General features: G+C 48.4%; 1 protein-coding gene across 2 annotated transcripts in view; it reads left to right on the forward strand.

The window, feature by feature from the left end:
* The window catches only part of SEPTIN9 (septin 9), a 143,223-nt gene that overhangs the window by 25,117 nt on the left and 105,831 nt on the right, over nucleotides 1–12,275 (forward strand). For both annotated transcript variants that reach the window (XM_074921710.1, XM_074921712.1), the window contains exon 2: nucleotides 926–982. In XM_074921710.1, the coding sequence (XP_074777811.1) occupies nucleotides 926–982 (57 nt within the window). The remainder of the gene's footprint in view (nucleotides 1–925; nucleotides 983–12,275) is intronic.

Genomic DNA, 12,275 nt, shown 5'->3' on the forward strand with positions numbered 1-12,275 from the left:
GATTAGAAATGTTGCTGTAGCCAGCAGGTCCTGCTGGCTTGCCTGGAGTTTGGGAGGCAGGCAGGTGTCTGGGAGTTACTGATTACTTTCTGCAGTGGGCATGGGAATGGAGGAAACAGCTGTGTCTGGGTTTTATCTTTCAAATGTATGATGCAGGGTAGGTTAAGATGTCCTGTCTTTCTCCAGCACAGTGCATGTGCTACATTAACCATGTGCTACCCCAAAGGGTATGATGAATACTTTTTTGTTAAAAAAGATGGAGCACAATCTGGATCGCTGTGTTCTGGTTTAGCATCTGCCTGGAATATGCAATGCATCCCATGTTTCAGCTGGTCTAACTCCACAACAAGGTTCTCATACAGGATGCAGGGTGCAATCTAGCCAGAAAGTAGTCACCCCTTGATTTCCTGCCATGTTGAATCCAAGAGCTGCTGCTGTCCTGGCAGCCAAGCTGGCTGGAGAGGCCAAGCACCTCTGGGAAGTGGTCTCTTTGCAGGAGCCTGTTTGCTGAGAGCTCTGCCAGTGCAGGGCATATGCTGGTCCTTAAATTCCTGTGCTTTCCTCTCTCAGCTAGGAAACCTGTCTCTGGAAGTGCTACACTTGGCTCTAGGATAAAATATCCTGGACTGAGTGGTGAACATGCGTGTCCCACTTTATGGTTTCAGAAGTTCTCTCTGTTTCTGGACACCCTAAATACATTTTTGGGTTTGATATGTTTGAATAATAACATTTGACATCTTCAGGGAAAGGTGGAGGTCTCTCCTCAGGTGATTCGATCATCCTTTGATCGCAGAGATGATTGCGCATAGTAGATTCCCAACAGAAAACGTGCCTCACCAAATGTAGAGTCATAGCAGGGAGATTGCTCCACATACCGTATTCACATGAACTCCTTTGGCCCATTCAGTGCTTCTTTTTGCTTTAGGAATCAGCCGGACCTCCAGCGGGAGACTTCGGAGACTCAGTGACCAGACGAGTCCAAGTAAGTTTCATGAATTTCTCTCTTTGAAACTTCCTCATCCAATTAAAAAAAAAAAAAAAAAAAAAAAAAAAAAAAAAAAAAGTAAAATAAAATTGAGAGAATTGAGAGAATGCAAGAGGTAACTCTCAGAAATCACATCGCCTGCCTCCTGTCTGCTGGACATGGTTTGAAAGGCAAAGCTGCCTGCTAATAAATGCAGAGCTCTCTACGTTGTAGAGAGTGAGCAGTATATGTATAAAAAAAGAGAGCAGTGAATATATATTTTTTTTAAAAAAACCCAAAATATTAAAAGAGAGAGCAGTATAAAATAAAAGATTCATTACTTACTGAATAATGGATCCAGAGAGAATAATTAGAGAGCCCCATCTCAATTCAAGGGGTCTAACACAGGGCAATAGAAAGCAAGAATGGCCTGAGGTTGAAATACAGCTCTAGTAATTAGCAGCTCTTTCGTACTCTCCTTAGCTATTATTTTTTTATTGGATGTGGAGATTTATAGATTATATGTGCTTGTGACTAAATTTACATTCCTAATTGCAGCTTAATGTTTCTGAAACTGTTTCTGATTCATAAGGAAGTATGTGGGAGGGTTTCTTTCTTGGAAAAAGGTGTTTTCCAGCCTCAGGAAAGCAGCAGCAGAAGTCTTGGTGCTTGTGAGTACCCGAGCCCATGTGCTCCGCTTACACGTGTGTGACACAGGTTGGGGTTGCCTAGGGACAGAGACACATCCCTGGCACTCACCTGCATTGATCTGACCCAAATTATCCCCTGCAAATAGAAAATTTCACTGTTCTCCTCTAAAACACTCAAAAGGAAGCTGAGACAGCCCATTTCTGGGCTTTTCCTTCCAATGGCCCCTTCGCTGGCTGTGCTAGCTGCTCCGTTGGACCTGTTGCAGCTTCACAGTTCAAAAGCCTGTGGGAAGCATCCGTCTCCAGAATCGGGGTCCCTTGTATATCACAGACATTCATCTTTCTTAGCAGGTGCTTTGCTGCAGTGGAAACCTTCCTTCACATTGCCTTCTGAGATATGTGACCTTCCCTTGGCATTGCCTCCTCATTTTCTCTGGGATGCTGACAGTTGTCTCTGTTGCTTGCTGCAATCAGCCTGTCCCGCCAAGAACCCCACTCATGTCCTCAACACCCTGATTTGGACACGGTTGGTTCAGGGCTTCCATCTGCTCCCATCCCCTTGGATTTTCTGTCGCTCACAGTTGCTCCCTCCGGGCTCGATTTGCTATTTCATTTCATCTTCTCAGCCCCCATATCCTGTCTCAGCTCCCAGATGTACTTATCAAAACAGTTGTTTTCAGCTTTTCCCTCTGTGTGGGTGGGAAGAGAAAGCCACCCTCGGGATGCCTTCCTGGATCAGTGACTTCAGCACTTTGCTCTATCAAGGCATCAGCACATCTGGAATGAGGTTTAGTCACAGATGTCCAGTAAGCGTGTGCTTAACCGCGCTGGGAGCTGTGACACCGCCTGCCTGGCCCTCCTCAAACGCTAGTGGTAAGCACAGGCACAGGAATTCACGTTATGGCTCAGACAAGGGTGACACGGCACACCGTGACCCTGTCCTGCTGCTGGGACACTTGCTGCTTTGTATCTGGAGCTTCACAGCCATGTGCTGTCACCATCTCCAACCCGAACGTTGGGATGTATCAGAGAGTGTAAATATGGTCAGATTTGGCCGCTGCACCCAAACTAATGTCAAATGGCAGGAAAAATGCATCAAGTGATAATTTAGCGTGAGGTGGTGGTATTGGTCTGTGTGCTAAAGCTTCCCGCCAGAGATGGTTCAGTCCAGAAGAACCAAGCTGCATTTTCAAGCTGATGCTACAAAACACGGCCACCAGCGCAGGAGCTGGTAGTTTTGAACTGAAGTGCATGTTTATCTTCTGCATGTGCAAAAACAAAGTTGCAGTCTCAGCCCTGGCACTGCGTGTTTTCGTATATATATGTTCAAGGACAGAAAGGGGAATTGGTACTGCTCCAAAGGCAACGGGAGTGTAGAGAATCTAAATTGAAAGACACAGCGCATTTGTTCAAGCTTGTTTTCTTTAGACTCTAATTATATACTTTTCCACTTTTTTTGGTGAGAGACCTTTTAAATTTTAATTTTTTTTTTCAAGTTAAAATCAAATCAGCAGCTGAGTGCTCCAGTTTACATTGCAGTAAATATTTATGACTCTGTATAACTGCAGCTCAATTTCCCCTTGTTTTGGGTCCAGATTTTCCTCTCTGCACAGCTGGCCTTGCACCCAGAAGCTTTTATTCCTGTAAAAGATAAATTGGGGTTGGCATGACTGAGCAGTAGTTGCAAGTAAAGCACTGCAGAAGGGGGTTGCGCTGGGCTCCTTTCCACCCCAAAGAAAGAGGTGACATGCATTTCCATAGCCACAGCTCTTGGGATCTACAGTCATCCACACCCCCATATGGCCTTGGGGTGTTTAGTGAACCTGGAGATCTGATGTTGACCTCTCTTGGAAACCTTAATCTGTGACTCCTCTCGATTTTTCTTGTCCCTTTGAAAGTGGCTGTATGGCACTGACGTCCAGCACTGCTTAGTGAGCAGCAATTCCAGGGCTTTGGAGATGTGTTTTTTGTTTTGTACGGGCCTGCTGCTTAGTCCCAGTTAAGACAGGTGGGACTCATCTGGGCTGGTCAATGTTGAGAGCTGGAGTCTATCAGAAAGTGTCTGAGAGCACTTACTTAAGAATGGGAAGAACAAGATTTTTAGAGGAACCCATATCCCCGTAGGATTATAGGGACCATAATTTCTTTAGGTAGCTACGTTTAAGGATATGTGAATCCTATGCTTTGTCTCAGTCTTTTTCTTTGGCTGCAGAAGTGGAGTTTGTATCCTGCATACCTGAGGAATGCCCTGGGAAGAGGGAGATGCTGGATTAAGACAGTGTTCAGTTGTCACACACTTGTTAACAGGGCTCTGGCTATATGAAGAGATGTCACAGTTATTGGTGTAGAAGCAGCTTCTGATGACCAGCACCCTGGAGGTTCTGAGCTAAACCTAGCCAGGGCCCATTCAGTGGAAGACACATGGAGCCGGGCTCATTGCTGGCTCCCTTTTCCACAGCGTTGCTAGTTGTGTTGGTGCTCACGCCCTGCATCTTGGGATGGGCTTGCTCAGGCTGTGGCTCACCACGGATGGAAGCACCATCCTGGGGTGCAGCCTGGTAACGGGAGCTGGAAGGACCTCAGCTCAAGGACTGGAAGGACAAGGAAGATATCTGAGTCTTGGCACTGTCCCCCTTTGATTAGTATGTGGGACCGTGTGCGTAAGGTTGAGTTCTGTGAGTGGTTTGGAGGCTCTGTTCAACATGCAATTAGACAGGGGCAGAGGAGAGGAGTGGGAAGAAGCCCTTTATAAAAGGCTCCATCAGAGTTCAGAATCGCAGCCTCTGAAATGCCTGATGTGGGTAGCTTAGGGCAGTATTTTTGCAGAGTTCAGAATGGCATGTCAGGGAAGTTACTCCCTCTTCGTTTTCCTATGACTATACCTGATAAATTCAAAAGTGAGAAATATTTGCTGACATTTGCCATCCAGAGCAGCGATGTGTTCCCCAGCTGGCCAGAAAACAGCCCCAGAGCACTTGGAGTGGAAGAAATCGGCATCGTATTCCTCTCGGGCAGCCAGCTGTGCTTTGTACTTTGATTTGTTTCCAGCCTACAGTTCAGATTTTGCTAAGAGGAAGGAACTTCCCTGGCGGGGGTAATGCAGGAGGGTCCAGAAAAAGATAGAGTTTACTGATTTAGCTAAACGAGCATGTTTTTTCTGTGTAGGTGACCACAGGGAGGAGGATGCCTTCCAGTGTGTTGAGCAGAACTGCTCCTGGACCAGTGTTATTTGTGGGTCAGGTGCTTTGTTCATGAGAGGTCTCAAAGGGGTGGGGGGGGAGCAGGTGCCTCATCTTTCCTGTTTCAGCCTTTGTCTGGCTGCAGGGCTGCGTGGAGCTGGCCTGAGCGGAGCAGGGGCTGGCTGCCAGGGCCAGCTGCAAGTCCAGGGCAGGCACAGCTTTTCCATCCAAAAAAGACAGGGCGCTAGCAGCCCCACTTCTGCATCATCAGCAGTTGGCTGAGGATCAACCACAACTTGTCTTGGTGCTTTTTGGAAGCACAGGGCATAATTTAGAGAGGCATGAAGCTCAAGGCCAGCTATCTGGGTTGCATTAGAAAGGGGTACTCACTGATGTCATGAAACCTTCACTGGGGCAGTTTGTCTCTTGGGTATAAAGCGGAGTGAGTCCCATGCCAGGCTGTTCAGTGTTTACACCAGCTTGAGCACCTTGTCCACCCTTTAGGCCGATGGTGGTAGACAGAACAACTAGAAGCCACAGCAGGTGGACAAGTGGGACAAGTGAGATGGCTCAGAGGTGCTGGGCATGGTGTGAGCCTGTGAGCTTTTGCTTGGGGCACAAGCTTGAGGACCCTGTGCTGGTTTTGGCTGGATAGAGTTTCTTCATAGTAGCTGGTTTTTTCATAGCAGCTAGTGTGGGGCTGTGTTTTGGATTTGTGCTGAAAAGAGTGTTGATAACCCAGGGATGTTTTTGTTGCTGCTGAGCAGAGCTTACACAGAGCCAAGGCCTTGTCTGCCTCTCACCCCACCCCACCCGCGAGTGGCTGGGGGGGCACAAGGAGCTGGGAGGGGACACAGCTGGGACAGCTGACCCCGACTGACCCCAGGGATATCCCAGCCCATATGGCTCAGGCTCAGCAGATAAACCTGGGGGAAGAAGAAGGAAGGGGGGGATGTTTGGAGTGATGGCGTTTGTCTTCCCAAGTCAGCGTTACGTGTGACGGAGCCCGGCTGTCCTGGCGATGGCTGGGCACCTGCCTGACCATGGGAAGTGGGGGATGAATCCCGTGGTTTGCTTTGCTTGTGTGTGCAGATTTGCTTTACTTGTTCAACTGTCTTCATCTCCACTCATGAGTTTTCTGACTTTTATTCTTCTGATTCTCCCCCCATCCCAGCTGGAGGGAGTGAGCGAATGCTTGTGTGGGGCTGAGCTGCCGGCTGGGGTTACACCATGACAGATCCTGTTGATCCTGATGGCACTGCACTGCCACATTTCCCAGGGCGCCCAGGAGATCCCTGAAGGAGCTGGTATCTGGCATTAATACAAGTGGAGAGAATATAGTCTTAAATGAAAATTTCAACAAGATAGTTCTCGTTTTACGTGTCTTGTACAGATAGTTCTTGTCTTATTTTACTTTTCCCTGGTTGAGCCTTGCATTTTCCCTTTAATAGTTTTATTGATGTTCCTGTTTCATAATTGGGGGAAATAGAGCAGCAGAGAACCTGAAAGCTCTGTCTTTGGCATAGCCTGTGAATCTGGGGATCCTTCCCCATGGGCACTGAAATGGAAAGATGTGTAGCTGGGTGAGTGAAACAGCTGAACACACATAGCTGTGGGCATAGCTTAAATTGGCATCATCACTTCAACAGGATCAACAGGTTTTCAGCGGGGTTCTCTGATTTGGGATGCTCCAAATTCATGCGGTGTGTTAAGAGTTGATACGGCAATAGATCTTGCTGTTTCCATCTCTTGATTTAGCACCTTGCCCTGAGGGTCATCTTTCCTCTTTACACCTGGAGTCTGTAAGAGAATACCTTTAGAAATTGGTTGATGTGAGCTTGCAGGTTAACCACAATAGTGGACATAAACAAAATAAATGTCAAAAGCCAGGGGCTCCCTAGTCGAGTGTACATGATTACTGTTATGTAAGCTAATTCAGAGTGCTATAAAAACCATTAGGTTTTTGACTTTTGTTTGTTTGTTGTTTTTTTTTCACACACACACACACACACCCAGGGAAATGCTGCCAGAGCTGTCACGCATCTGCAGCTCAGGCGTGGGTAGCATAGCCCTCTATGTGTGACTGCAGTATCTGAAGAAAGTTGAGTTTGGGAGCGCCCCTTCTGTAAACCTTGGTCCAGATTATCCTGACATTTATTCCATCCTTTTGTAGTTTCCCATCGCCATACTGGGATTCAGGCTGTGAGTGTGGCATTTCTGGTCCAGCTGGAAGCCATGGGGATGTACGTCTCTTTGCAGTATAATGTTTTTAACACAGACTGTGCCTTTCACCTTGACAGAGCAGCAGAGGGGTTAACCAGAGAATTGTGGTTGCAGCCTCATTGCTCTGGATGTGTCCCTAGATGAGGTCATATGAATTTCTTTGGGCAGCCTCTATTCCCCTTTGTTTTTAGCACCACACTGGTCACACCAGCTGCACAGATCTCCGTGCCAAAGAGCGTCCCCACGCACATGCACCTCTTGCTCCCCTTGGGCTCCCCAGTGACAAGCCCTCATTTGACATGTGTCCTCTTGGTCTTTCTCATCATGAGGACGAAGTAGCAAAGGGTGAAGCTTGGTCACCAGCCAGCCTGGAGAGCCCCTTCTGCAGCAGCACGGCTCCACAATTCCTCTGGAGAAATCCCAGCTCCAGGCAACAAGAAGTTAAATCAAAAAGGCTGCTCTCGATTCAGGTGCTTGGTTTCCTGCATGGACACACGAGGACTGTGCTTGCATAACACAGACACGTGGACTCCACTCTGCCTGGGAGAGTCCTGTGGGGCTCCCACGTGCTTCAAGCAGAGATGTGCATTACTTACAGTGAGTGAAGGAGCGTAGGCGCTTGTGTGCACAGCTATGAATTAAGGAATAGTGATAGGTGCCCTGGGCCTGTTTGCTATTGAAGGGATGCTCTGAGCACTGGTTTGTTGTCCTGTTCCTTTACAAAACCTGTGATTCATCTCCAGTCTTATATGTAGTTTCTTTTAGTCCCAAAAGGCTACCGGATAACGTAGGAGAGTAGGTAGATCTCTTGATGCTTTCTTTGTATAGCACCTGGCGCTATGGGCTCTGGTGTGAGGAAACCAGAGACAATGAAATATAAGTCTGTAGTTCAGGAATGGCCAGTGATATAATGCTCTGTAACGTTTGAAGGCTTTAGCTGCTGACTGTTTTAAGATCATGATATTCCTCACTGGAATCTGATGGGGGTTTGTTGATGAGTGCTGACAAGGTCCACAGGGTCCTCCCGAGGAAAGGGGATGTAAAAGTGCAGAATGCAATTCCTCCAGGCCAGGAGCAGCAGTCACTGAACAAGGTCATTTGTTGCCTCGGGACTGGGCCTCTCTGGAGCAAGCTTCTAACGCCCCTTCACAAGAACCACACATCAGCTGCAGCAGTGAGGAGGTGGGAGAGCAGGGAAGGGGAGTGACAGTGGCACATCATTTTATCTCATTTGTCTCATCTCATTGTGAAGGATGACGTCAAAAAAACCCCAGAGCTCTAGCGGAGAGCACAGTGCCCTGGGAGAGAGAAATATGTTTGTTATCACCTCTGTCAGCCCCAGCCCATGTCCTGTGAGGGACGTGGCTAACCCAAGGTGCCTGCGCAGGAGCTGGGGGAGCAGGCAGGGAGGAGCCCTCCTGGGGCTGGGGAGCGAAAGGTCACACTTCCAGCCAAAGTGTCAATGGGCACTGGAGGAGTGGGGTAGCTATGGAAGTGTGTGGGGAGGGTGCGGTGTCTGATGCCCTTTCCCTTAGAAACAGGGGAAAAATGAACCAAAGGACGAAGGAGGGCTGGTGTGTCTGGACCTGGTCTGTATATGCTAGCTCATGCAGTGCTGGTCACCTAAGCAGCTGTGTGTGGTCACATTTCTCTTGGTTGAATACATGCATCTTTCTGTGGTATCTATTTTTTTTTGTCTTTTTGTTGCTGAAATGTCAGTTTGCAAATTGCTCTTGGGCTTGTTGGCAGACCAGCTCGTGGCAGCTCAACTTTCCCTCTTCCCCTCAAAGTCTGGTGTCCCTCATCACGTGGGCAGAGACAAATTCCCGAGCCCTGGCTGCCCACCACAGGCATCCTCTGAGCCTCCGAGGCCGGCGCATCCGGCGGTGGCTAGCGTTTACCAAAACCCCTAATTGTACCTTAGGCAGAGAGCACCGATTTACTCCTTACTATATTTATCTTGTGTCTAGGACTGCAAAAGAGATGGGAGCGCAGCCTTTCATGCCCTCTGTTGCAGAGATGACTTGTTTGTAAGGCAAATCTGCAGTTGCGTTGGTGGATAAAGCGCTGTAGGTGTTCAGGGCTGACCTGCAAAGCGTAAAGTCTCTGCTGAAATTTTGGTAGCAGTGAAAGCAATGAGTGAGGTCAAAGAAAAGAACTAGTAGTAAGAAGCTTTCCTGATTGACTGACTTGGTTTCAATTTTTTAGTTTGATTTCTGGTCAAAAGCATGTTATGATGCTTAGTGAAGTGTCCAGGCCTGGATAATTCTGCTGCTGAATGAAAACAGTGTCTGCTGCCCAGTTCTCGAGCATTTTCTTCCCTTCAGTGGATAGGCCCTTCTTCAGCAATGGGGACTTAAGGCAAGGTAAGCCAATGGGGGTGTCCTCTCGCTGCATCGCACCAAGGCAGCATCTCTCTGTTGTGTTGCAGTACAGTAACACAGTGAAATCCATGGCAGAGTGAGCCCCTTGCCTGTAGCTGCCCCAATAGACACAATATTTTGAAAATCCCTGTGTTTAAGGATTCAACTAAAGAAGATGAAACAAATATCTCAGCAGGTCTGTCCTCAGCTGAGGTGTCCCCTCAACACCAGAGGGGCTGCTTCAACACCCAGGAGGAGAGTGTTGCTTTCCAGAAGCCTGTCCTACCTGTGTGTAAAGTGCCTAGAAATTGTGCAGCTTTTCAGCTGAGCTGGTTGCTGCTGCAATGCTGGTGATGTGCAGGGAGCTGGGCTCAGTGTGCTGTGGCTGGGGTAGCTCTGGGACTCCTTGGGGCACGCTGTTCTGAGGATGGTGGAGGGGAGCAGTGTGTAATGCAACCTGTGTCCTGCCTTATTAAATAAACTCAGAAAAAAGAACCCAAAGGTGTTTGCAGGGCTCAGTGCAATCTTCCCTCCTTTACTCTGCCTTCTTGCAAGACCCAAGTGGTAACTCTCTTGAAGACTTTGCTCCTTGATAGCTCCTTCTGCCAGGTAGGAGCTGTTGAGGTGACCTGCCCAGGAAGCAGGAGGCTGTAGAGCAAATGGCTAGTGTTCAAAAGAAGAGCGAATACAGCAATACTATTGGGAACCCTGCCTCCCTGCAGCAACTGCTTGGTGGGCTGTGACCACAGACCTTCAGGTATGGAGTAACCCCCACCCCCATTTTGGGGATTCAGGCAGTGAGTTGTGGAAGATAGAGCATTGAGAGGGCAAGGCTGATGGTAGGGAGGAATCCGGGAAGGAAAACATAAAGGGAGGATTGTGGAAGAGTTAATATTTATCTGAGACTCTCTGCGCTCTCCAGGGAGGGTGAGCTCCAGTCCTCCTGCCTCGCCTTTCACCCTGCACTGCCAGCTGCTATTAATACTTCAGCACATGAGTGTTAAAGCGTGAGCAGAAAGCCTGGGGAGGATATGCGAGGGATTTCCGGCAGTTTGAGGCTTTCAGGCAGAGAAGTTGAGAGCCAGCAAGAAGGAGAGCTCTAATAGGGGCTCTCCTTAAAGATACATCCCTCCATGGGATGGGGCACAACCCGTGGAGACTTGTGTAGACATCATCTCAGGGGGCTGTGTGGGCTTGGGCAGGAGGGGAGATGCTCTGCTGCTATTTTAGCAATCCCCTGCTGCAACGGTCATACATGCTTCTGGATGGTGATGTACTCTATCCTGGGCATGGTCTTTGGTTTGGGAAAAGTAATAACTTGCGAGGATCTATGTTCCCCTGTGTTGAACAAATAGAGGTTTTCATAAGAAATAACCAGGGAGGGTCAAAATAGTGCTTGGCAGCAAATGTGGAGCAGCTAAGAGCTGTGGTCCAGGGCAGGGCAGCTCCATGTCTGCCCAGCTGGGAGAAGGGGGATGGAGGAGGGCGGAGGCAAATTAAAAATAACTGGCGAAGAGCAGGGCAACAGCATTCAGAGAGCAAGTGCCTCCCTGGGAAAGAGGGGGATCTCCTTGATTTGGTGGATTTGTGGTTTTTTTGTGGTTTTTTTTTTTTTTAATGAAAAGGAGAATTTTAGCCAGCATTTTCTTTCTACCCTGTCCTCAAAGCTCATATAAATGTAGATGAAAGGTTCTTGGAGCAGTCAGCAGAGGCTCAGATACTGTCATCTGCTGGCTAGGTCCAGCCTGGGGGTAAATGGCATAGAGGGAATATAATGGAGTAACACTTGATTGCACTGTTGGAGTTTGGACCTGTACTTCCTTATGTGAAAATACTTCACTAAACAGAATTTGATTTAGGTATGCTCCGCTCTGCTGCACTGTCCTCCCTCTCTGTATCTCCTCCCAGTTCACCAGCACTGCAGATAGCTGAGCTTGTGACAAAACTAGTTGAATCCACATTTTTCCTGCCTCTCCAGGCCCTGGAGGTCTTTGGCTGCTCTGGCTGCTTCCCGGTACCTTTGTCAATGCAGTTTGAACCTCTGATCCCTGCATGGACTTGCAGTGTTCATCCCTTCCAGCTCACTCAGCAGCAGGGCTGGGGTTACAAGGTGCTACCTGGCTGGTTTGCTAAAAGCCTCGCAGAAGTGGCTGTCTGTGGCTATGGAACTGACTGCAAGTGAGAACTGGGTAGAAAAGCAAGTAACTCTTCTGTTGGATGAAATGCCACAGGAAGATAATCACACCATAAACATAGAGAGACAGACAAGGAATTGCAAATAGCATCTACCTGAATACCTGCAGGTGTCTGTAACACGGTGGCCGCTGCTGTGGTTGGTGACAGTGTCAATAGTCTTAAATCCCCTCCTGGCTGCCCACTGATGTCCTGGGCTCTGTGGCATGTCCACAGTTGGGGGTGAGCTTGTGCTGTCTTCACAACACCTTCCCTGCTTATCTACAAGTTCGTGCACAACAAGCTCTTCACTGATTAGCAAAGGGCTTGGGCGTTGCTGTGCTGGCCTAGGAAAGGTGAGAGAGGGAGAAAATTCAAACTGAGCCTGGAGCAGGGTTTGGTTTACTTTCTTTCTTGTGATTTCCTTCCTTGCTTTCTCTGCACCTGGCAGTGCTTCCTGCTGGCTGCCACCCGTGGTAATGTTTAAACCTGCGAGGTGGGGCGAGGGAAAGCATGTGAACCCCTGTGCCAGCCTCGGCAAGCATGGGGTGCTGGCGCAGCAGGGCTCTTGCTTTGTTTCAGCTTCTTGTTTGCAAATAGAAACAGGGTTTATCTTTATGGCAGAGAGTGGTAGTTTCCTAAAAGTTGCTCTTGCCTCTTCCTTCTGCTCGTGGCTTTGCCAAAAGACAGCCCTTGGGAGGCCTTGAACCCTGAGAAGAGAGCC

The sequence above is a fragment of the Athene noctua genome, chromosome 18 (assembly GCF_965140245.1).
Source record: "Athene noctua chromosome 18, bAthNoc1.hap1.1, whole genome shotgun sequence".
In the NCBI taxonomy this organism is placed as follows: Eukaryota; Metazoa; Chordata; class Aves; order Strigiformes; family Strigidae; genus Athene; species Athene noctua.